The sequence below is a fragment of the Zalophus californianus genome, chromosome 3, assembly GCF_009762305.2.
Source record: "Zalophus californianus isolate mZalCal1 chromosome 3, mZalCal1.pri.v2, whole genome shotgun sequence".
Taxonomy (NCBI): Eukaryota; Metazoa; Chordata; class Mammalia; order Carnivora; family Otariidae; genus Zalophus; species Zalophus californianus.
Window position 1 is genome coordinate 188,225,640 of NC_045597.1, and position 23,508 is coordinate 188,249,147.

General features: G+C 52.2%; 1 protein-coding gene across 1 annotated transcript in view; it reads left to right on the forward strand.

Annotated features, from left to right (window-relative positions):
* The first annotated feature begins 346 nt into the window (after positions 1-346).
* The window catches only part of INPP5D (inositol polyphosphate-5-phosphatase D), a 113,197-nt gene continuing 90,035 nt past the window's right edge, over positions 347-23,508 (forward strand). The window contains exons 1-2 of the mRNA XM_027590307.2: positions 347-715; positions 16,090-16,153. Coding sequence (XP_027446108.1) covers positions 582-715; positions 16,090-16,153 — 198 coding nt within the window. The 5' untranslated portion in view covers positions 347-581. The remainder of the gene's footprint in view (positions 716-16,089; positions 16,154-23,508) is intronic.

Below are 23,508 nucleotides of genomic sequence, written 5' to 3' on the forward strand. Positions count from 1 at the left end.
TGCCCCGAGTCTCTCACGTGGGGCTGGGCTCAACTGTGCTCCCACCCCTCAGTTTTGCTCGGCTCCGGGGTGGGCAGGCCGTGGTCCCAGGGGGCGAAGCTCCGGGGTAGGGTAGGCCCGAAGGCGGAGGGATCCGGCCAGGGCGTGGCCACCCCACGTGAGCCGCGGGACGGGCCTCCAGTGGCCACTGCTTTGGCCGGTCCACACCGGCTAGGCCCCGCTCCTTCGGAAGCCAGCCGTGGGCCTCCTGGGCCCGAAGCAGCTGACACCCCCAGGAGGCCTTGTCGGGGGTGGGGGGAGCGGGAGGGGCGGCAGGCGGGTGGGCGGGGTGGGAAGGTGGAGCACGGCCGCCCGGCGGGTCTCCGCAATGAGGAAGTTCTCGGGCTGCTGCTGGCTTCCTTTCCCTCGCTGAGCTCCTGAAACAGGAAGTCGGCCAGGGAGCTGGTGGCAGCGGCGGGGCCACCGAGCGGGGCCAGACGGACGGCGGCGCCGGCTCGCAGTGCAGGGGCCTCAGCTCCCCTCGGTGGCGCGTCGGTCCTGGGGTGGCCGCCGGCCCGGCCCCGGGAAGGCCCGTGGCCGCCATGGTCCCCTGCTGGAACCATGGCAACATCACCCGCGCCAAGGCCGAGGAGCTGCTGTCCAGGACGGGCAAGGACGGGAGCTTCCTCGTGCGCGCCAGCGAGTCCATCTCCCGGGCCTACGCGCTGTGTGTGCTGTAAGTGCGCGGCCCCCGCCCGGGCCCCCGCCGCCCGCCGGGGCCCCGGGGAGGGGAGGCCAGCTCGGGCCTCGCGCCCACGTTGTCTTCATGTCATGGGATGCATGGACCCGTCTTGCGTGTTGCCCAGATTTGTTGGTGGGTCCAGCCGACGCCCACTGTGGGCCCCGCTGGGCCTTGGAGCATAGGTTTTTCGGCCCCCGGGAGCTCCCCAGGGCCCCCCGGGGCCTGGTCACCCTTGCGGCTGCCTGGGAGCGGTGGTGCCAGGGGCCAGGAGGCGGGGGCGGGCCGTCTCCAGACTCTGGGAAGCAGGCAGAAGCCTCAGGGCTCCAGAGCGGTGCGGGTGTTAGAAAGCGGCTTGGTCAGTTCAGGTGTGGGTCAAACATGCCCAGCTTGGAAACCCTCGTGGAAGAACAGATGTGGCAAGAGAGGACCTCTCCGGAGCCCAGGCTTTGGGCCCGTGTTGGAAGCTGTAGTTCGGGGAGCCAGAATATGGGGAGGGTTCACCCAAGAAAGAGCTTTCAGTTCACCCAGAAATTGCATTCGGGGCCCTGAGAGCAGAGGAAGTCACCATCACTGACAGCGAGAGCCTCTTCTCCCCCACCTCAGCACTGGGCAGTGTCCCCCACCCATTGTGGCCTCTCAGTCACCGTCAACTCCCCCACCCCCGTCCCCACTTCACCCCACTCCCAGCTCTGGGATATTGCTGAAACCTCCAGTTGTCTTAACAACGGAGGAAACAGCCACTTGCTGAAGGTTCCTTTTTAAAACACCCTTGTTTGACCCATGTCTGAAAAAGGCCCTCACGCCAGCAGCCCCGCCATCTAACCACCCCTGCCAGGCTCAGGGCAGTGCCAGGGCACGGTGGGGGACAGGCTGTCCCCCTGCACCTCTCAGGTAGTATCCGTGGCCTTGCAGAAAGTTCCCCCTGACCAGGCAGGAGGGGAAGGAGGTCACTGAACACAGACCTGTTCTGAGCATCGAGGGTAAGCATTTGTCTTGGGGTTAATCCCATTTTATCCTCTGGCGACCTGAACTGCAGTTTCCAGTATCAGTGCCCTTTGCAGATGAGAAAACTGAGACTCGAATGGGTTCAGAGACTGACAACAGTCAAAGCCTGGGCCCTCTGCCCCCAGAGGCTGCCCCCAGACAACCGGACCCTTGCCGCCCCACTCCGAACCCTGTCAGGCCGAGTGTGAGCATAGGTTCCAGGGGACAGCAAGGGAAGCCAGGGTGCTGACAAGGACGCAGCTGGCCAGTGGGCCGGAGCGCTGACTGCACCAGAGGCCCACCTCCCAAGGCCAACTCCCCCCCGCCACCCCCCCCCCCCCCGCGACTCTCACACTCAGGGGAAGAGACCTGGACTTCCCCACAGGCACTGCCCCCCTACCCCCCGGGCACCTGCCAACAGGGCCTTGGAAAGGATGGGAAGACGCCACACTGACTCCACTGGGCCCACATGGCTCTCTCTCCTGCCCCATGGACCTTAGCGGAAGGCCGATGCTGTTGGGTGTTGGCTGTGTGCTGAGCCTCCTGCTGAGAGCTTCTAGGACCCTCCCAGGGGCCCTTTGGTCAGGGTGCTCGGGTTGTGCGCAGGTTACAGACGTGGTCTCTGACTCCGCACTGGCAGGTGGCAAGCCAGAGCCGGGGCTACGCCTAGAGGCCCTCGGGAGCCTCTTGTCCCACGCCGCGGACTACGGGTGGGTGGAAGGAGCTCTGAGAGGGTGAGGCCTTTGGCTCCACCGCCCTGCTGACTGGTGGCAAGCTGGGGTCCAGGCCTGGTTTCCCCTCTTCCTTCCTCCGCCTCTCCTCCCCTCTGCTCATCTGCACTGAATCACTCACAGGGCTGCAGCGAATGTACAGGGTCCCCTTCTTAGAGGGGGCGCCCGTAGTGCCCACAGATGTCCGCGCTTCTCATCAAGCTCCTGTCTTCAAAGCCCTTTTAGGTCCAGACCCCAGGGCTTGGATTCCTCCCTGGGGACCCTGCCCTTTGGCCAGGCCCAGGGCTCCCTTTTCCCCTCTGCTCTTTGAGGGAAGCCACCCTTCCTTCAGGGTCAGGAGCCACTGCAGGCTTCAGGATAGGGTGGGCCACCAAACGTTCCCCAAACCTGGGAGACTCAACCCCGCTGCCACCTTTCATTTCGCCAACTAAGGAGATTTAAGAATGAAAAACTTAAAATGAATGACAACTATCTGCCACCTTCCAAAGGCTCATTTCATGGAAGAAAACATCCTTGAATACCAAAAGAGCAGGAAAAGTGTACTCTTAAAAAAAAAAAAAAAAGCCAGTCCTTTAAATCAAATTAGATTTAACTTCTCTGTGGCCTGGTGCAGACCTTGCCCGCACGCCATCTGGGTCCACGGCCTAGTGCTGGGAACCCTGACAGGGTGAAAAGCAGCTGGGCTTTCCTCCGTTTCACAAGTGCTGGCTGTCTGGAAGTCAGCCGAGAGTGCAGGGACCCCGGGGTGGGGGGGTGTGCAGCTGCGGGGTCAGGGCTCTCAGAGTGAGCCAGGCCTGCAGAAGGAAGCCACCAAGACTTGCCCTCCTGCTCTAGAAATATCCAGGGGAAAAGGCCTCCTGGCCGGACACGCCAAGACACCCTGCCTGGGCCCAGTGGCCGGAGCCTCTCCCCAGTGCCCTCTGGCGAGTGAGGGCACAGCAGGAAAGCTCAGCTGCCGAGTTAGGCGTCTGCGCTGGGAGCACCAGGAACTGTGTACACCTTCTCCCCGGTGGCCTTGGTGCCCAGGAAAGAGAACAGGATTTGACTATTTAAATGAAACGAGAGAGGGGGTGAGGGAGACACCAAAAGACAAGGCTGCAATTCAGGGCCGCCCACGTGATGAGAGCGCACAATCACCCCAGGCCTCGCAAACCCACATTTCCTCTCGAGAGGTCAGCCCTACCACCTGCCCCTGGGCAGGAAAGCTCAGCCCTCTCCTTGGCAGCTCAGAGAGGCCTGCTTGAGGGAGACCCCGGAGGTTCTTCTTGGGCACAGAGAGCTGGAGGGGAAGACCCCCAGGCAGCTGGCCACATGGTTTGAGTCCAGCTCTGTCATCTTGTGGCAAGGGGCTTGAAAACATGAGGGACACAGGGCCTGCGTCATCCTCCCGTGACCTGACTCAACCCCGCCACAGGGGTCCCTGGAGGGGGCGTCCGGCCCATCTTGGATGGGGTCGCTAAGAGGCTATCAAGCTCACACCCTCCTCTCCTGCCAGGATGGCACGTCCACGTGGGGCCAGGGTGCCTGTCAGGTGCTTTATGCTGCAGAAAGGAGATACACCTTTGGGGTGGGGGTCCCTCCATGGAAGGGGCCAGGAGTCGGCAGGACCAGCCTCTCCTTGCTCAGGCTGCACAGACAGAGCTAGAACAGTGGCCCAGCATCGCTGGGCATACAACCTGCCCACCCACCAAAGCGCACTAGAGAGGGTTGGCTCCCCTCCTACGGGAGGGACAGGTGTGTGCTGCCTTTGGTTCAGGAACCAGTGCCCCGTCCGGCCAGCCGTGGCAGGCACGTAGTCTTGGTTTCCCCAGTACAGAGCCTCCCCACCCCCGCCGAGCTACCCAGGCACACCCACGGTCTCCTTCCCAGGGACCGGGTACCAGGCAACCTGGACTCTGGCCTTGTCAGCAGAGCCCCAAAGATGAGGAAGCACAGGTAGGACATTGAGCCACCAGAAGTTCCCTCGGAGAAGGCATTTTTCTTGTTAGGATGATAGAGTGTGATAGGCCACTTGAGGTAGAGTAAGCCTTAAGCCTTGCAGAAGGTGGTTGCTAACCTGTCCTGTCTAAAAATAACCCAAAAGACTCACGAAGGCTTCCTGTGTGCCAGGCTCCCCATTCTAGGCTCTTTACATGGATTAACTCACTGTCCCCCAGGGCCTTTGGAGGAAGGACTATCATTAGCCCCACTTTACAGATGAGGAAGCTGAGACCCAGAGAGGTTAAGGGGCATGCCACACTTATAGGACTGATAAATGGCAGCGTTCTCGGGAGGGAGAAAGAGAGAGGAGCCAGCCAGCCTGGGTGTGTGTGGGGTCGGGGAGGCCTAGAAGGGGGAGGCGCAGAGAAGGGACTTGGGAGGGTAGCAATGTCCAGGAGAGGTGTAAAGCCATTTCCTGTGGTGCGAACACGTGGCTAGAGTCCCCCTTCTTCCAAACCCCTTCCAACGTTTAAGGCAAGTCTGCACCGCTCATTGATTATTTTTGTGCAATGCAAGGAAATACTGGTTTCCATTTCCCGCATTCATAGAAAGTGGGGACAAACGCTGGTCCAGACAGTAGCCAGCAGCCAGAGCTGGAGGACCACGGGCTCTCGAAATCTGGTTTATGTAAGAGCTTGTCCAAGGGCAACTCTTCGGAGTCGTCTTTCCGGGTGCAAGACAGGAGGGACTGGTGTGCCTGTGAAGGCCTGTGTGTTGAATGGATCACTGGCTCTTCCATTTGAAGTGACTCAGAACAACCTGGTGAAGTTGAGTGTCTCCAGGTTTTCTGTGCCCGTGCCCAGCACTCCAGAACAACCCCCCCAGAACCAACACAGGCTCTGGCTTTGGTGTGTTTTACAAGCTGGCCTACCTGACGGGTTACATTCACAATGGTGCTTCTCCGTTGAATGGTCCCCTCTCCTGGAGTATGAGCCCAAGCATAGGGAGGAAATGGCAGGGGTGCCCCTGGCCAGGCCTTCCTCCTTGCCCTAGCGATGGAGTGAGGAGAGGCCTGCCCTTCCTGCCCAAATCCTTGCCGTGCAACACAGTCCTTAGAGGTGAGCCCTCTGTGGTTGGCTACATCTGATGTGAGTTCTAACATTCTCGAGACACTAACCTCCCTGTGCCCACCCGGCATCCTCCCTGGTGAGAAGCCCAGTCCTTGGGTTATAAGTGGAATCATATATAATATGTGGCCTCCTGTATCTGGCTTTTTTCACATGATGCTTTTGAGGTTCATCTATGTTGCAGCCTGAGCATTCCTTTTTATGGCTAAATAATAGTCTGTTGTGGGGGTAGACCACATTTCATGTGCCCTTTCATCAGTTGATGGGCTTGCGGGTTATTTCCAGTTTGGGGCTATTGTGGACAATGCTGCTGTGAACATTCGTGTACAAGTTTTTATGTGAACACGTGTTTTCAGTGGCCTTGGGTGGAATTGCTGGGTCCTATAGTAATTCCAAGTCTTTGTGGAACTGTCACCCTGCTTTCCGCAGAAGCAGCTCCATTTTGTGTCCCCGTCAGCCATGTGTGACGATTCTGATTCTCCCGCATCTTCACCAAGCCTTGTTGTTATCTTTTTGGTAATAATCATCCCAGGGGGTGTGAAGTGGCCTCTTATGGTGACTTTGAGTTGTGTTTCTGTAACGACTAAAGGTGTTGAGCTTCTTTTCATGTGTTGATTGGCTATTTCCCTATATCTTATTTGGAGAAACGTGTATTCAGATCCTCTGCGCGTTTAAAAAATCGGGTTATTTGTCTGTCTGTTGTTGTCATTGGATTATTGAGAGGGTAAAACGAGAGAATGTGGTCAACCCGTGTGACCCACCCAAGGCCAGGCACGTGGTAAGCAGCCATAGAACACTGGCCATTATTTTGTACAAGTTATAGAGTGAGCAGTTACATCTCAGATGCAGGGGAGTACGGGCCTGTGTGTGAAGAAAATTCCACAGCAGAAGGAAAGAGGAGAACTCGGGCAGACTGTCACTTTGAGAACTTCCTGGAGGCCTGTAAGAGCCTCCGGGAGACAGTGAGCTGTCATGTGGGGCCTCCTCAGAGGAAGTGCTCAAAGAGATAAGGCAGGAAGAGCACTTGAATGGTGCATGAGTGTCCAGTGGCCGCTGGAGCCAGGGTTGAGCCCCCGGAAGCCTGAGGGAGAGAGGGCTCTAGGGGCACGGATACCAGGAAGAACCACCAGGTAGATGGAAGATAAAGTCAAGAAGGAATGGCGGCCATCTTAAGAGTGATGAACTAGTTCCCATTTAGGAGGAAGATACTGAGGGGACAGAAGCCCTAAGGCTCTGAGGAGGGAGCCCAGCATGTGGACGGGTGGGGATCCGTGCCGGTCGCTGCAGCAGGCCTTGCCGGAGGGAAGTGGGGAGGCCAAGCCCGCAGTTCTGGGGACCAGACCTTTCCTTCTCCCATGCTCGTGTCACACCCCCTTTGTCCATTAATTAGAAAAGCATCGTGTTAATAAGTACCAGCACCCAAACAGTTTGGGTTCAGTTACTCTCTAAAAATGACCCCAGGCAGGGCTGGCTCCGAAAGGGTGCGCTGATCCAGCCCCTTCGCTTGCCAGCCAGGAGCCTGGCCTCCAGAGAGGAGAGGCGTGTGAGGCCATGCCAGGCGTCGGGGGCCCACATAGAACTAGATCTGCTGATAAGCACTGCCCTGTTCTTTCAAGTAACTTAATACAGTATTAAGTATAATGTACAAAGAAGACAAAGCGTAAAGAAGATTAATAATCACCCGATTGCTGAGAGGCCAACATAAATACTGTTAATTTGTAGGTGTATGTTCTCACTCTTTCTTTGTTCCTCTTGCTCCACAGATAGCTAAATCTCTGTACTGTATACCGCTATAACCATGTAATTTTGGTCTGTGTTTTTTAGCCACGTTAACATTTCCCGGTTAGTTAAAATTTTTTTCCCTTAAATATCATATTTAACGGGTGCCAGAATTCTAGTACATGATGTGCCGCAATTTATGAAGTGATTCTTGTATTGTCAGACATTTGAGTTACCAGTAGTGTTTTGTTGTTATAAACATGATGGTGATGAAGGTCTTTGTGCAGAAATGTGACATTTCTGGTTACAGATTCCCAGGGGTGGAATTACCGGAGCAAAGGATTGAAAAGTTTTTCAGGCTCTTGATACAGAATGACAAATCGCTTTCCAGAAATTTTGTTCCAATTTATTCTCCGGTCAGTCGGCTGTACAAGAGAGTGCTCACCTCATTCCAGGCTCCCTATTCTGAATATTTGCCCTTAAAAAAAAAATTATTAAGTTGCAAGGTGAAAGGGGTTTAATTTCTGTTCCTTTCTCTTTGCATTTCTTGATTGCAGTTATAGTAGACTCGTTTGATAGGACTGTTGACCTTCATAATTCCTCTTTGGTGAATGATCTGTCCATTCTCTTTGCCATTTTTCTTTTGAAGGTGAGGTTTTTCTGTTATCTATTTACGTGAAGTCCTTAGATCACTTTTTTTTTTAATATTTTATTTATTTATTTGACAGAGAGAGACACAGCGAGAGAGGGAACACAAGCAGGGGGAGCGGGAGAGGGAGAAGCAGGCTTCCCGCCGAGCAGGGAGCCCGATGCGGGGCTCGATGCCAGGACCCTGGGACCGTGACCTGAGCCGAAGGCAGCCGCTTAACCGACTGAGTCACCCAGGCGCCCCCTTAGATCACTTTTGTTGTAAATATTTTCACTGTGGTTTGCCTTTAAACTTTGTGATTTCTTTGACAGTCAGAGATTGTAAATTTTCACGAAGTCTATCAATCTTTTTCCTTTATTTTTTTCTCCTTTGCTTTTCAATGTAGAGAGTCCGTCTGCACATGGATATTCTGTTTTTGTTTTTTTCTTTTTTTCCCCAGGGAGAGGCGGGAGGGTTAAGACAGGGCCTGTGGAACTTGATGGACTCAGGCTAAGGATGCCTGTGCCTGTCCAACCTCCAGATTCTGTGGGGCCTTGGTTTCCTCATCTGAAAACCAGGGCCAAGAATACCTATGTAGTAGTGTCAGTGGCTGGATCGAACAGGTGTGTATATCACATGCAAGCTACTTGGCAAAAACAGATGGAGAAATGGTAAGTTTGGGGGGCTTTATTTCTGTTTTGTTTTGTTGGTTTTTTTTACATTGAACACTTTAATCCTTCTGGAATTAATTCAGTGGATGGTGTAAGACAAAGGTGTATGTGTATTTTTTTCAGTAACCAATCATCTTTCTCAAAAACTTTTATTGAATGATTTGCTCCTTTTCTGATGCCTCTTTCCCTGTACATTAAGTCTTATATATCTCTTTCTTGCCTGTTTACCCTGCTCCACGTATGTCTGGTTTTCTTACACCAAATGCGTCACCACAATTTTATAAACTATTTTATTTTAGGGTATTCATATCTGTTGTTTTCAAGTATTCTCCAGGTGAACCAGCTAATAATTTTGCCAAGTTGGAAAAAATACAATTGGGACTTCAGTTCGAATTGCAGGAAATCTATAACATAACTTGTGAAAAGGAATATTTTAGTATTAGTATTTTTTTTTTTACGATTTTATTTATTTGTCAGAGAGAGAGAGAGAGAGAGAGAGATCACAAGCAGGGGGAGTGGCAGGTGGAGGGAGAAGCACGCTCCCTGCTGAAGGAGGCTGATTCAGGACTCAGTCCTAGAACCCTGGGGTCATGACATCAGCCGAAAGCAGACGCTTAACCGACTGAGCTACCCAGGCGTCCCCAGAACATTTTAGTATTAGTCTTAATGATAAGTGTACCCTCCCCTCTTTAAAATCTTGTCATTTTTCTTCCTATAGATCCTTCCTATTTCTTGTTATGATTACTTCTGATTACTTTATAATTTTGTTACTTTTGTAAATGATACCTTTTCTCCTCCAGTTACCCTTTTGTGGTAACTGATAACATACAGGGAAGTTATAGGTTTTATACATTTACCTTTTATTCTATCACTTGACTTACTTCTCTTTATTTCAAATTGTTTTCCATTTGCTTCTCTTGGATTTTCTTGAGAGGCAATCATGTTATATATAAATTAGGATCATTTTGTGGTCTACTTTCCAAATACTTGTAACTCTGATTTAGATTTCATAGTTTATTACATTGGCCAGTAGTTCTCAAACATTGCAGTGGAGGATGTTGGGAAGAGAACAGATCTACCTCAGGAAGTTCTGTGAGAGTCACACATGACACTGACTGGGTAGGACTTGATACAATATCCACACGAAGTTAGCGCTTGATGAAAGTGAGTTGTTGCTCTTTGTCATGTCAAACAAGGACCCATCTTTTCCTAGTTTTATAAAGTCTTGAATGACTAAGTATTTAATTTTATCGAATGCCTTTTTAATATCTATTGAGATGATTCTGTTGTTTATCCCTCATTTCATTTCCTGGCATAATAGCTTAATTTTATAAACTCCCTAACATTAACCATTTTTGCACGATTAAAATGAACTGTTCTTGATTATGTTAATTTTTTATTGTACTCTGAATTTTATTTAGGATTTTTGTATATATGCTCATAGGTGACATTGAGTTATATGATTTGGTCAAGTTATGGTTGAAGAGTCATGGAAATTACAAAATATGGAGACATTCATGTGGCATCATCATTATCTGATTTTTTTGAAACATTAAAAGAAGTTTGGCAGAGGTGCTTTTCCTCAGAGCCACAAAATAATTTTTATTTTATTTATTTATTTATTTATTTATTTTTTAAACTTAATTTTTAAGTAATCTCCACACCCAACATGGGCCTCTAACTCACAACCCCGAGATCAAGAGTTACATGCTCCACTGACTAAGCCAGCCAGGCGCCCCAGAGATAATTTTCAAATATTTGCTTCAGTTTCTTCTTTGGTGTTGATGGATTCTTGTTTTCTATCTCTTGTTTCACTTTCAGTAAGTTATCTACATTTTTCAGAAAACAGCCCATTTTTTGAGCTTTTCAAATTTTCTGGCACACAATTATGCCTAGTTTTTTGTAATTTTCAGGTTTCTCTTTTATTACTGTCCTTTCTTCTTTTTCTCTTTTTGATTTTGTTTCCTTCCTGTGTTGGCTGGGCTCCCAGCAGGGAATGGATGGCCTAATCCATAGGGGTGACAGGCATAGGGAAGGCAACTCAGCCTAGGGCTAGCAACCTTGGGAAGCCATTCCCGCACCTGAAGAGCCAGGGGCCAGGCTATCACCAGGCCCTCCGACTGAAGCTGTAGCCTCTACTGGAGGCAGGGTGGGGTCAGGGGACCGAATGTCCCCCTCCCGTGCTCCTCTCACTCTTGTCTGTGCCAGACCTGGGTGAGGCAGCCCACCCGGGGCCATCCCCCAGACACAGGGCGGGTGGAGAAGGATGGAGCCCGTCTAGATGGAGGGTAGGAAGAAGGGGAAGCATTTTTTTCTTTCCTTTGTTCAATTTGCCAGAGGGTTGGCCATTTAATTTTCTGCTTTTCAAGTCGTAAGCTCTTAGATTTATTCCCCGTTTTGCTTTTTATTTTTATTTAAAAAATTATCTGTGCTTTCAGAAACCCCTCCTTATGTACGTATGAGGACAGAGATCTGTCTTCTCTATTTCTCACGTTCCCTCCCTGTCTTTTCTTTCTGTACTGACTTTCTCGAGTTTTTCTTCCTCGTTAGCATTCTCCAGGACACGAGCTGCTGTTTATCTCCTCTCTTGTGGTGTTTCTTGCTGACTCGTGAACTCCTGGGTTTTCCCATCTGATCACTTTTCCTTGTCTCACGCTGCTCAATCTTTAACAACCGATCTCTCCCGTGCCGGAGATGCAATGGTGGACTGAGTTCACAAGTCAAATTTCGCCAGAATGTCTTTTATTCTTCGTGCAGTGATTCTGCGAAACATGGAAGTAACACCTTTGAGCCCTTAGAAAAATGATGCCCTTCCTTGGAGTGGTGTGGTGTTTTCATAGGTCTGGTGATTTTTCTTTTCTGACAAAGAACTGTCAGGAAAAGTTGGAACAGATTCTTTTGGAGAGCAGAGTAGGTTTCTGCCCACATCCTCTTCCCAGACGTAAAAGGACCAGCAGGGATGGGGGTGGGAGCCCCGATCGGAGATCCAGCTGTTGGGGCTAAGAGCCAGGGTCTCATACGAGGACCAATGTGCTGGGCCCCTAGCTGCTGGGGCAGGACGCTCAGCAGACCCCCAACAGCACTCTGGCTGCCTCCCCTCCACCTTTCATTTGGCCACATGGCCTCCTCTCACCTTCTCTCTTCTGAACTAATGGCCTCTTGTAATTCATCCATTTTCTGACTCTCTCTGGCTGGATTCTTTGAGGTTTTGGTGGTGAATAGAGAACACCCTTGGTTTCTAGGGCTGACGTACATTTTCCCTTGTCTCTCTCTCAGTCCAAGTGGCTTTTCTGAGTGCAGGGTTTCCACCCCTTGTTCTCCCGCCCACACCATCTTGTCCAGAGGTCTACAACATTTAAGCAAGAAAAAAAAAATGTGCAGGGCGCCTGGGTGGCTCAGTTGGTTGAGCGACTGCCTTCGGCTCAGGTCATGATCCTGGAGTCCCGGGATCGAGTCCCGCATCGGGCTCCGTGCTCGGCGGGGAGTCTGCTTCTCCCTCTGACCCTCTTCCCTCTCGTGCTCTCTGGCTCTCATTCTCTCTCTCTCAAATAAAAAAAAAAAAAAAAAAAAACGTACAAATAACACTAGAAATCAGAACTGATAGATAATAAAAATTACAAAGGGGCTTAGAAACAATTATACAGCACACTAAGCTGATCGGCAGCGTGAGAGAGAGACGCTAATGAGGCTCTTGAATTTTAGAGTTTGATTTCTCCGTCCCATCCTACCCCCACCCCCCATGGGGCTCACCATGGTAGACAGTGTTTCTGGGCATGCTTGTCAGTGTTCACTTGGCTGGGAGTAGACATGCAGAAATAGCAATATTTATCTGAGATATTAAAAATGCCACGGTGTTGCTTTCTGCTTCCACTGGCTTGTCCTCTTGCATTCAAGTAAAACTTCCAAACCATATTAGGATTGATCTGGAAATGCCCTGCCCAGGGGAAGCATCTTCCCACTTAGGACAGAGTGGGCACCTGCTGTCACCAGGCAGCAATTCAGAGTCACGTGGGACATTTGCTCTAAGCCCCATTTCACTGGAGAGTAGATCAGCGGCCCACGTACCTGGCCCAGCACCATCCCCACCTGGGTCTCCAGTGGGGCTATTCCTGACACAGTTGCCCTGAAATGCACCCCAGTCACTGGAAAGAGTAGCAGCCAAGGACCTAAGGGGTTAGCACCCCAAACGGTTACTAAATCCCCACAAAGAGCTTTGAAGGGCTGGACAAGACGGTCATAGCGCGTTGTCTGGATTACATCCTAGTGCAGTTGCTGTCAAAGAGGATTTCGTTGTGGAGTCTTCACGACACGTTTCACGTGTCAGATTGCGCGCCCGTGTGTATACATGTAGGTTATGGATCTGTGTGTGCGCACGTGTGTGTAGATATATATACGCGTGTTCTCTGTGTACACGTTTATGCATCTGGGACCAGAGGGAGGTACAGCTGCCGAGGATTGGGGGAGGCCAGGGAGTGCCCCCCTCCACCTGCCTGCAGAGCCCCCATTCCTCCCTGGCATGTGGTCTGGAACAGCTGATCTCCTGTGGGCTGGGGGTGGCGGTGGTGACCTTGTACATTTTCCCTCAAAGAGGTGAACTGACCCAGCTCCAGAGATGGCGAGTCCGGCCCCCTGTGCGCCCGCTGCTGAGATATCCCTAAGGGGGAGTGTCCTCTCTTCCTATTGTACTCGCTTGTTTTTAAAAAAAATTTTTTTTAAGGATTTTATTTATTCATTTGAGACACAGAGATAGAGAGAGAGAGAAGAGAAAGCATGAGCAGGGGGAGAGGCAGAGGGAGAGGGAGAAGCAGGCTCCTCGCTGAGCCAGGAGCCCGATGTGGGGCTCGATCGCAGGACCCTGGGACCATGACCCGAGCCGAAGGCAGACGCTTAACGACTGAGCCACCAAGGCGCCCCTTGTACTCGCTTTTGAATTCTGATCTGTTTGAGTCACACGGAACTGCTTCTGCGTTTCAGGGTTCCTGGAACTTCTTTAAAAAGCCAGAAGGGCTGGTGTGCAACACTTGATGAACGAAAGGGCCTTCCTGTTCCGTGCAAATGTCTCTGCCCCTCTCCTGGTGACCCTCTTCTTTTTGTGGACAGGCTGCCGTTTGGGGCCTGCTCAACTGCTTACACAAAGTAGCTGCCCTCAGCCAAATAAGACTGTTCGGGCCCCGGTCTCATTTGCATATCTATGGGAGGAAGTGTCACGAGAACAAGCAGTGAAAGATAAGAGCCTGGCAGGGTGGGGCTACCCCTCAGGCTCTGCAGAGGGGGCTGAGGCTGGAGGGGCCTGGGAGGGGGGCAGTGGGGCCGGGGTCCCCGGTTCTGGGACGTCTCCGGGAGCTGAGGTGACAGCAGCCTAGAGAGTCATCCTTGCAGGCTCTGAAATAAGTCAGTTGTGGCATCAGCTCGGGCTCTGGAGGCAGGACAGGGTGGGGGGCGATGAGCGTTCGGAGGTGAGGGAAAGACAGAAAAAAGAAACTTCCCTGGGAGAAATGAAGAGCCGGGTGGAAGTGAAATTACCCAAAACTTCTCCAAAACTTTCTTGAAACAGCCATTGGCTCACAAGCCAAAAAAAGATTGTAAAACTTGACCACGTAAAATCGTAAAACCTCTACACAGCTTAAAAAGAAAAAAAATTCCACGAGCACCGTCAACAATAAGTAACTCCAAGGGGCGCCTGGGTGGCTCAGTCATTAAGATCCCGGGGTCCTGGGATCGAGCCCCGCATCGGGTTCCCTGCTCTGCGGGAAGCCTGCTTCCCTCTCTCCTGCTCCCCCTGCTTGTGTTCCCTCTCTCCCTGTGTCTCCCTCTGTCAAATAAATAAAAATCTTAAAAAACAACAACAAAAAAACAAAACTCCAAAATATATTGTGGCATGTATCAAAGTCTTACAGATAAATAAGCAAAAGATTAAAAAAAAAAAAAAAAAGGTAAGCCAAACACATGAAAAGAAATTTGCAGAAAAAGAAAGACGAATAGTGAAACATGGGAACACGGTCAGCCTTTCTCATAAAGAAAGGCAGATTAAAGTGAGTACTCATTTTTCTTTAACCTCTCAGATTTGCAAAGATGAAAATGTCTGATAGCAGCCTGTTGGCAGGGTGTGGGGAAATAGACATATCCGGTTAGTGGGAGAGAAAAGTGACACAGCCTCGCTGGGAGGCGATCATCAGTCTCTCTCAAAATACAAAGCCTGCGTCTCTCCTGCGGTTCTTCTCCTGGTGGTGATCTCCCCACGGCCACTAGTAAATGTCAGCACGTGCAGTGTGTCCAGCGTGTTCCAGGCCCTACTGTAAATGCTCTTCCTACGTTAACTCACTTAGTGGAGGCAGTGACAGGTGGCCGGTGTTGTTCTGGTCCCCGTCGTACTGACAGGGAGGCTGGCTCTGTGCCTTTACCAGTCACACAAGGTGTAGGCATGGAGGTGCACACTGCAGCACCGTTTAGGAGGGTAAAAAGCTGAAAGTAACTACCCATCTGTCACGGCAGGCCGGTCAAATAAATGATCATACAACCACGTGGTGGAACGTGAGTTGGGAAGACCTGTAAGATACGTTTTTTGGTGAGGAAAGCAAATTTCAGAACAACATATATACTGTGATATTATGTGCATTTAAAAAGATGTGTATATTTAAGTTTGTACATTTAAGAGTTCTGGAATGATTTACAAAAAGGAGTGGTAACTCGGAGAAGCGGGGCTCAGCAGGAGGGGGAGAAAGGAGACATTTCTTTTCCATCTTTTATCTTTCTTTATGGTTTTAAATTGTTTAAACTGGTGTATAATTTTATTTCTTTTAAGTTTTTAAAAAGATTTATTTATTTATTGGAGAGGGAGAGTGAGCCTGAGCTGGGGGGAGGGGCAGAGAGAGAGGGAGAGCACAAGCAGGGGGAGCAGCAGAGGGAGAGGGAGAAGCAGGCTCCCCGCCGAGCAGGGAGCCCGATGCGGGGCTCCATCCCAGGACCCTGGGATCATGACCGGAGCGGAAGGCAGACGCTTAATGGACTGCGCCACCCAGGGGCCCTTAAACTAGTGTATGAGTTTAAATACTAGTTAAACAGGGGCGCCTGGGTGGCTCTGTCAGTGAAACATCTGACTCTTGATCTCAGCTCAGGTCTTGATCTCAAGGTCGTGAGTTCAAGACCCACATTGGGCTCCATGCTGAGCATGGAGCCTACTTAAAAAATAATAATAATAAAATAAAATCTAGTTAAACAACACATACAAATGTGGAGTGAAGTGCCAGGCACCCGGGAGGGGCTAAATACTCTCGTAATGAAGTTATGTCTTGAGGGTGGATTCCTTTAAATCAGACCACGTAGCTGTCAAGTGCCAATGTAAATCATGCCCAGAAGACCCCACACGCCTTTTCCTGGAGCTTCCTGAGTGGAGGGTGGGGGGCGGAGGGAAGGGGGCTCAGTCCAGGACTGCTTGATGTCAAGGCCGATCTTCACCTCAGAATGGTCAGCTCCAAAGTTCAGAGACGTCATGCCCGGGTTCCTCGAGCCATGGAATTCCTGTCTTTTCAGTTCCCAGAGAAATGAATTCCTTTGCATGGGTTCTAACGAAGCCTTTGGTCTATTTCAGGTACCGGAATTGTGTTTACACGTACAGGATCCTGCCCAATGAAGATGATAAATTCACTGTCCAGGTAAGCCCTTTATCAACCTGGACATCTGACCCTGAGTGGAGCCGGTGTTGGCAGAGAAAGTGACAGAGTTGAAGAAGAGAGGAAAGAAAGCTTGTGCCCCAAACAGCCTGGACGTGAGGGCCTGGCTGAGCCTCTTTCTCCCCAGCAGTCTGGGGGTGGGGGTTGCTTGGCGGGTAAGCTGTGACCCCACTCCATTGGGAAGGATGCCCAGAGGCAATGGAAAGGGACTGTAGCTTGTTGATTATTTTCTTCAGTGAGCTCAGCTGAGTGAGGGTCCGTGGGCCGGGAAGGAGAGAAGGTGAACTTACAGGAGAGCAGACCAGTTTTTTTCTGGGGGACTAGATGATCGCCCAACGGGTTAGCACAAAACAGTACCTTTCCATTTGTAGACGCCTGTTCTGCCAAAGGCTGATGCTCATGGCACCTGGTGGCACCGTCTAGAGGCCAAGTGTGTAAAACTTGCCATTAAACGTTAACAAAGAATCAGCTGCAGCAAGTCTTTCCAAGTCCAAGTCTCGAAAGCCCACCCCCCCACATAGTTTGCATGACAAACACCGCGGGCTCTGTGTGACCACCATGCATGCCAACTAAGTGGTGTGGAGGCCAGGGGAGCTATTTTTATCTGGCTGCCTTAAGAGAGCAGGGCGGGTAGTCAGAACAAAGGAGGTGTCCTCAGGAGGGGCAGAGGAGTCATGACCGTGGTAAGAGGCACCAACAAATGGCATGCACCCACGTGGGCAGCAGAGAGGAAGGGTAGACCAGGGTCAGGACACCGTGTCGTGGAGGAGCAGCGACAGGGTCTGTGGGGTTTAGCGGAAAAGAAAGTAAAAGCGGAGGGAAGGTGGGGCATGATCACTGATTCCAAAACGTGAAGGGAAGGATGCATTTTGTCCAGAGCTAGGATGCCGTTGAGGGCAGGACAACAGGCCGGTGCCGGGGGCACCGGTCGCTGGAAATGTGTCAAGTGGGAGAAGGTGTGTGGCGTAGAACACCTCTGGGAAGATGATGGGGGTCAAAGGAATCACTTCAGTGAGCCACTCGGTCAGAGAGTGAGACCCAGAGAGGGTGCTTGAACCAGCCCGGGGGCTCTCGAAGCTGCCTTCTCCAGCAGCTGGGGCTCTGTGATGCAGGGGCTTGTGGGAGATCCCACTGTGGGCTCATTTGGAATTACCACACCCAGTAGAGGTCAGGCTGAGTTCCTTTGGGCTTCTTCATCCTTCCCCATGTGTGTCTGCACGGGGATCTAAAGAATATCCATTTGAATGTTTCTAGCGTGTCTGGGGCCCTCGCACATCTTGGCCGGGTCACCGGGGATAAGTGGCAGCACCCCTGGTATCAGACTGTCCTTTCAGGTCCTTGGCAGCTGCTTATCGTGGGCACGGTGGTCTCTCCCGAGGGGAGGCCTGTGTGGGGCAGGCAGTGGGCGTCCGCGGCCCCCACAGTGTTTTGTGAGTCTAGGACGGTGTGAGCTTTCCTGGCCGGGCTGGCATCCTTGATAGGTGGTTTGCTGAAAGGAGTCTCAACTCTCTTAAGTTAAAAGTTGGTCAATGCTTTTGATCTGTTTTCCCCTTGTGGTTTCTTCTATTCCTTCAAAGTGAAGATGACTTCAAGTATGACTAGGCCTTAAGCTGGAAAAGACATGACTCTGTGGCTTCTTGTACACGTGGCTGTACCCACGGCCCACAAACATGCACCGACCGCGTCTGGCATGTCCCCCTCTCACCTCCGTACCCTTGTGGTCGTGGCCATGTGCCTTCCTGGGAGTTGCTGCCTGTCCCGCAGCGGTTTCAGGATCTGGGGCCTCGTCAGGCTTTGGGGGTGTCAAACAATGGAGACTCACTTTGGCTAAGCCCTATATGGAGTGGGCGGCCCGTGAGGGAGAAGGCCTGGCCTGGGACCAGGGGGCAGGGGGCCCTGCACTGGGGCGGGCCCTGCCACGCCTCAGCTGTCCTCTGCCCGTCTGCTCTTGTCCCAGAGACAGGTGTCCTTCTCAGTTACCGGTCCCCAGAGGGGATCTGGGGGGCTCAACCACCAACAGCTTTCTCTGCCGGGGCCACTCAGGGGCCACAGGCTGGCGTGTCAACCAGGTGTCTGAGCAGCTGCCCCCCCCCCCCCCCGCCCCGGGCCACAGTCAGAGCGTGGGCACAGAGCTGGTGACCTGAGGCCACACTCAGCCAGGGCCATGGGCGGGCAGGCTTCCTAGAAGAGCTGGGGCCCTGCTGGACTGGGGGGCTCCCGACCCCAGCACTGGGTGGCCCACAGCAGGTAACCAGGGTGCAGGGATCTATGGGGCCCGGGCGGCCTGCGAAAGTTTCCGCCCCAGAGGATACACCTTCCTGTAAAAACACAACACCTTCCTGTAAAAACGAGACACTTTCCTGCGATCACAAGAGTAGTTGGCTCCTGAGGAGCACGTTGAGGCGTGTGTGCAAGGAGACGAAATCAGATCTACCGGGTCTCAGTCCTGACCCCTTGCTGCTTATTTTAACCCTGGTTCCTCTTTTCATGTCGAGGCAAAACCTCATACTCTTTTCTGAGCCGAGCCACAGTTTCTAAATAACTCATTCCTTACACCTGAGCCTGCTTCGTACCACCAGAATGTGAGGCTCGTAAAGTAAGAATCCAGCCTGAAAAACGTGGCCAAGTGAAGCACCCAAGGCTCGACTCGCTTTCTTACTTTAGTTCCCTCTGCTCTTCTCACTGGGGCTTCTGTCTTTTTGGACAAAACCAAGGGGCCACCCCACCTCTGTTCTTTGCAGAGGGACCTCAGGTGGTGGGCCTGTGCATCGTGGCACATGACCGCCCCATTTGGGTCAGGAAGAGGAGCGATCCTCACGCTCTAGGACCTTGCTCTCTTTCCACCTTTCTCAGACTTCCAGAAAATCAGGGGAGGGAAGGCTGTAACTTCATTCCACTCCCCCGTCGTGAGCATGAAGGTAGCTGAGGACTACAGAAGGTGGAACTCACACCCGGGCCTCCACCCCAGAAAGTGTGTCCGGACCTGACTGGGTGTTGGACCCCTGGGAAGGGTGGACTCCACCCGAGGAGGATGCAGAGGCCGGGCAGTGTAACCTCTCAGGGAGAGAGGCCCTTTTCCTTCCCACAGTTGTCAGTGGCGTCTGACCATCAATGGCATCTGGCCCTTGCGGTTAATCAACCTGGAACGAAGGCAGGAAAGCCTACAACGTGTAAAACACCCACCCGGGTGAGTGGCTGGCGTGGGGGAGCCCCCGCCTCTGCCACTGCTGTCTGTCTTCACTGGGAAGGAACAGGCGTCGAACGAAACAACTGCATCTGCTCGCCAACATAAGTCATTCCTACCTGCTGCTCAGGGGACGGAGGGAAGGAGAATGGAGGACGAGGGGATGGACGGAGGGGGAGGGAGACTACGGAGAGAGAGGAAAGAGGGAGAGAGAAATGAACGAGAAGAGAAAAAGGAAGGAGGGAAGATGGAGGAGTAGACGTGGGTGAGGGTGGAGGGCAGTATTCTAGAAGGTTCTAGGCGGTAGTGCCTGGGGGTGGCGGGAAGGGGGCAGATGTCCCGGTGCTCAGTCTCTCTCAGCTCTGCCCCTTGTTCTGTGGATTTCTGTGCCTCGGTTACCTCAGGAGCCCACAGAATTGTGGCGGGGGCGGGGGTGGGTCAGCAGCTCTCTGGCCCCCCCCGATCCCGAGAACCTTCTGGTCCTCGGGGGTGAGTAGTGCTCTGAGCCTGGTGTGAGGCCAGAGGAAGGCAGGTCAGCTCCACCCGTCAGGCCTGAGTCTGCCACGCTCAGAGTTGGGTTTCTTGTAGACTCCTTTTCTGACTTGGAAGGGGATGTGACCCTCCTCTGAGGGTCTGACTGCAGAAAGAGCTGTTAGGCTTCTGTGCCTTTCCGAAACGGCCCTCCTCCCTGCGAGATCAAGGACCCGTTGGAAGCAGTAGGAGCAGAGCCGGTGGGCCAGCCTGAGCGCGAGCACGGGGAGGCCGGACGCTCCAGGCACGTCACAGAAATGGCTGCCCCGAAGCCAGCGCCCCAGTCCACGTCAACAGGGCCCTTCGGCCGGATTCCTACCACCCCTCAACCCTTGCTCTCTTTCTGACATCCTTCCTACCAAGAAGAACAAAGCAGAAAATAAAAGCTGTGCACCGTGGTCCCCGGCACGTCAGTATTCGCCGTGAACTTCCTGCCTTTTTCTCCTGGTTGAGACCGTGTCCAGGAGACGGAGTGTTTCAGGCAGGAGCCCGCACAAGGCTGCGTGCGAGTTTCGGCGGAGCGCGAGTGAAACTGTCTGCCTCGGAGACTCTTTGGGTCTTCTTTGCCCGTGTAGAAGAAAAGCCCAGTGGCTCAAGCCGCCCGGGTGAGAGGCTCATGACTCAGTTCCTGGTCCCTGACAGTGGCCGGTGGTAGTTGTCCTGTCGCTTGGGGCAGTGTGGCTTTTGGAGACAGAAAACAAAACAACTTTCTAAAAGCTGTTCGTCACAAGTGTCCCGGAGGGTAAACGGTTGAGCCATTGTTATTAAGTTCAGGAAGAGGGTGGCAGCTATTATTGTTCTGAGTGGTCACCCAGTGAAGCAGAGATTCCGTCTGAGCCGCCCCGGCGAAGGATGTGGCTCTCACACACTTCCTGACATTGCACAACGGGACGGAGCAGAAGGTGCGGGTGAGGGAAGACGCACAGGGCCACCCTGCACCACCGCTTGGCCTCGGGGGGCCAGGGGCCGGGGGCCTGGCGGTCCCTTCAGGCCCTGACGGCCACATTCTAGAAGCCTGCATTGTTTAAAATTAAATTTATTTTATTGTTTTTTTTTTTTTTAATTGTATCTGCTCTTGAACACGGGCAGCTCAAAACATCCCCCCAGTTTGCCTTTACCTTCAACAGGGAATTTGAGGGAGATAAAATTTTTGAGGACCATGGTTTTTTTTGTTTTTGTTTTTCAAAATTCTATATAGAGGCATTGTTCTACTGCCTTCCAAAATGCGCTATTACACATAGCCCTGAAGACAAAATCCAAGGCCAACCTGGTGCTGGTTCCAATATAGGGAACCAGGTTTTTTTTTTTTTCTTTTTCTGATTTGAAGCTGGTGGGAGTTGTTTTTTTTTTTTTCCTACCCTTGTTGTTTTCCTTTTGTTGGTAGTTCCTGAAATGGGTTCAGCCTGTTCCGTCTGCAAATTTGGGTCTTTCTTCGGCTCAGACTTCGCTTCTGTTTGGTCTTTGAGTACATTTTTATGCCAGCTCTTCCGACTTTTGTCATCCCCACCTCCCGATGACTGTCTTTGCTTTCTCTGCCCACCCCCCACCCCGCCCGCACCGTGTCTCTCATGCTCCAAGCTTTCTGATCCACCTTGTTCCCCCCCCACCCCCCCACCCCCCGCCTGGATGCATCTCCCCTTAGCTGCCCAAAGCAGAGCTCCCATGGGGCCGACACCAGCTGTGGTTGGTGGGCTTGGGCCCGGAAATAGGATGCAGTTGTAACCAAGGAGATATGAAGGGAAGCACTGTGTGGGGCTTCTGGGAAAGGTTTATTTGTCTTAGAAAGAGTTACAAGGATGGCGTCTGCCTTCGGCTCAGGTCCTGATCCCAAGGTCCTGGGGTCGAGCCCCGCGTCAGGCTCCCTGCTCTATCGGGAGCCTGCTTCTCCCTCTGTTTATGCTCTCTCTCTCGGTCAAATAAATAAATGAAATCTTTAAAAAAAAAAAAAGTGCTACAAGGATGAAATTGTCCCTTTTCTACCTTTGGAAGCTGTCGTAGTGTATAATAGCTGGGGCTGAGGCTCCCATCTTGCAAGCAAGAGGGGCGGTAGCTGGGGAGTGAGGCCGACATGCAGAGGGCAGAGCAGAAAGGCACAATGAACCCGGGTCCCCGATGACGCCACTGAATTAACTGAACAGAATTCACCAACCTGGTCACTGCCCTACCTCTCGTCTTCCTGTTTGTGAGATCATTCCTTTTTGTTCAAGTAACTGAATTAGGGTTTTCTGTCACCTGCAGCTCCAGGTATTCTAACATGCAGAGGTTTGGGCTGTCCTAGGGGAATCTCAAAGCAGAAAATGAAAATTTTAAATTGAACATCAAGTTTCATGGCCCCCAAAGCCCACAAGCCATGATCCGACCCCTGTGGTCTCTGACTCTTCCCTCTCCATAGCTCCGGCCTGCACCATGTTGCTGGACCCACTCCCACCCCCACCCCACCCCTGACATTCCCTGACCCACGTCACCGTGCCAGACATCCTGGAGTTCGGTATCTCCTTGTCCAACTGTAACCACAGAAAGCACAAAAACCAATCCATATTTCAGCCATTTCTGCCCTGGGAAGGTACCTCCGTTACTTGCTTACTATAGATGGTTTAGCCTCTCCGCTCGGCGTTGCCTTTCAAGATGAGGTTCTGGGTTTAGCTTTCACATATGCAAGAGGCCGCTTAAAGTCACTCACATATGCAAGAGGCCGCTTAAAGTCACCCAACAGAAGGGAGTCTTTCCTCTAAGAAAATAGCGCCCCTTACAGAGGCCTTCCCTGATGACTCCATAAAAATGTCTACCCGCGCCCACCTGTCGCCCCAACCCCATATCCTGCTTTATCTTCCCTGTGGCACTTGTAATTGCCTGCTTTACTTGATTTACTTATTGTCTGTCCTAGAATGGTCCCTGGCGTGTGGTGGCCGCTTGGTAAATATATCAAACGACTGAAGTCTGCCGCCACCCGTAAGAATACAGAAGGAGCTGCATGTTTCAGCTACAATGGTGACTTGTGTGGCGCTTGCCACACTTAGCAGCCCTCCATCGGGCCTCCATGGGATGCACCTGATCTGCTTGTTGACTCCTCACCCTTGCTTTTCATGCCTTGACCAGTTTCCTCTGCATTCTGGGCAGGGAGGTTCCCCTGCTCCCCAGTCTCGGTTTTGCTCTCACCCACTCCGATGTGGATTTGAATTTCACCACTGAGTTTTTCATTCTGCTGCAAGCCGGCCTGATCTGACTGGTCTCCCTCTATAAGTGGCCCTGTTGTTTGTTCGTCTTTCCTGTTCTCTTCTCGTGAGGAGAAGGAGGTGCCGAGCCTGGGCTTCTCTGTCCTGTCTTGATGGGGACCTGTTCGAGAACTGTTATGGTCTTCTGCCTGCTCATTGGGTTTCTGTCACCCCAGCTTTGGAGAAGTGGGAGGACAGAAGGTGGAGGTCAGGGCGGAGGCTGGTGGCTGGGGTCCCATGAGGCAGCAGGAAGAGAGAGCCTTGGGGATACCGGAGCGGTCAGAGGGAGGGTCCCCTGACTCCCCCTGGGCCCTAACTCCTCATCGCTCCTCACCATTGCCCCCATTTATTGAGCCCTTCCTGGAGCCAACCACTTGATATATGACCTTTAATTGAAACCTGGAAGGGAG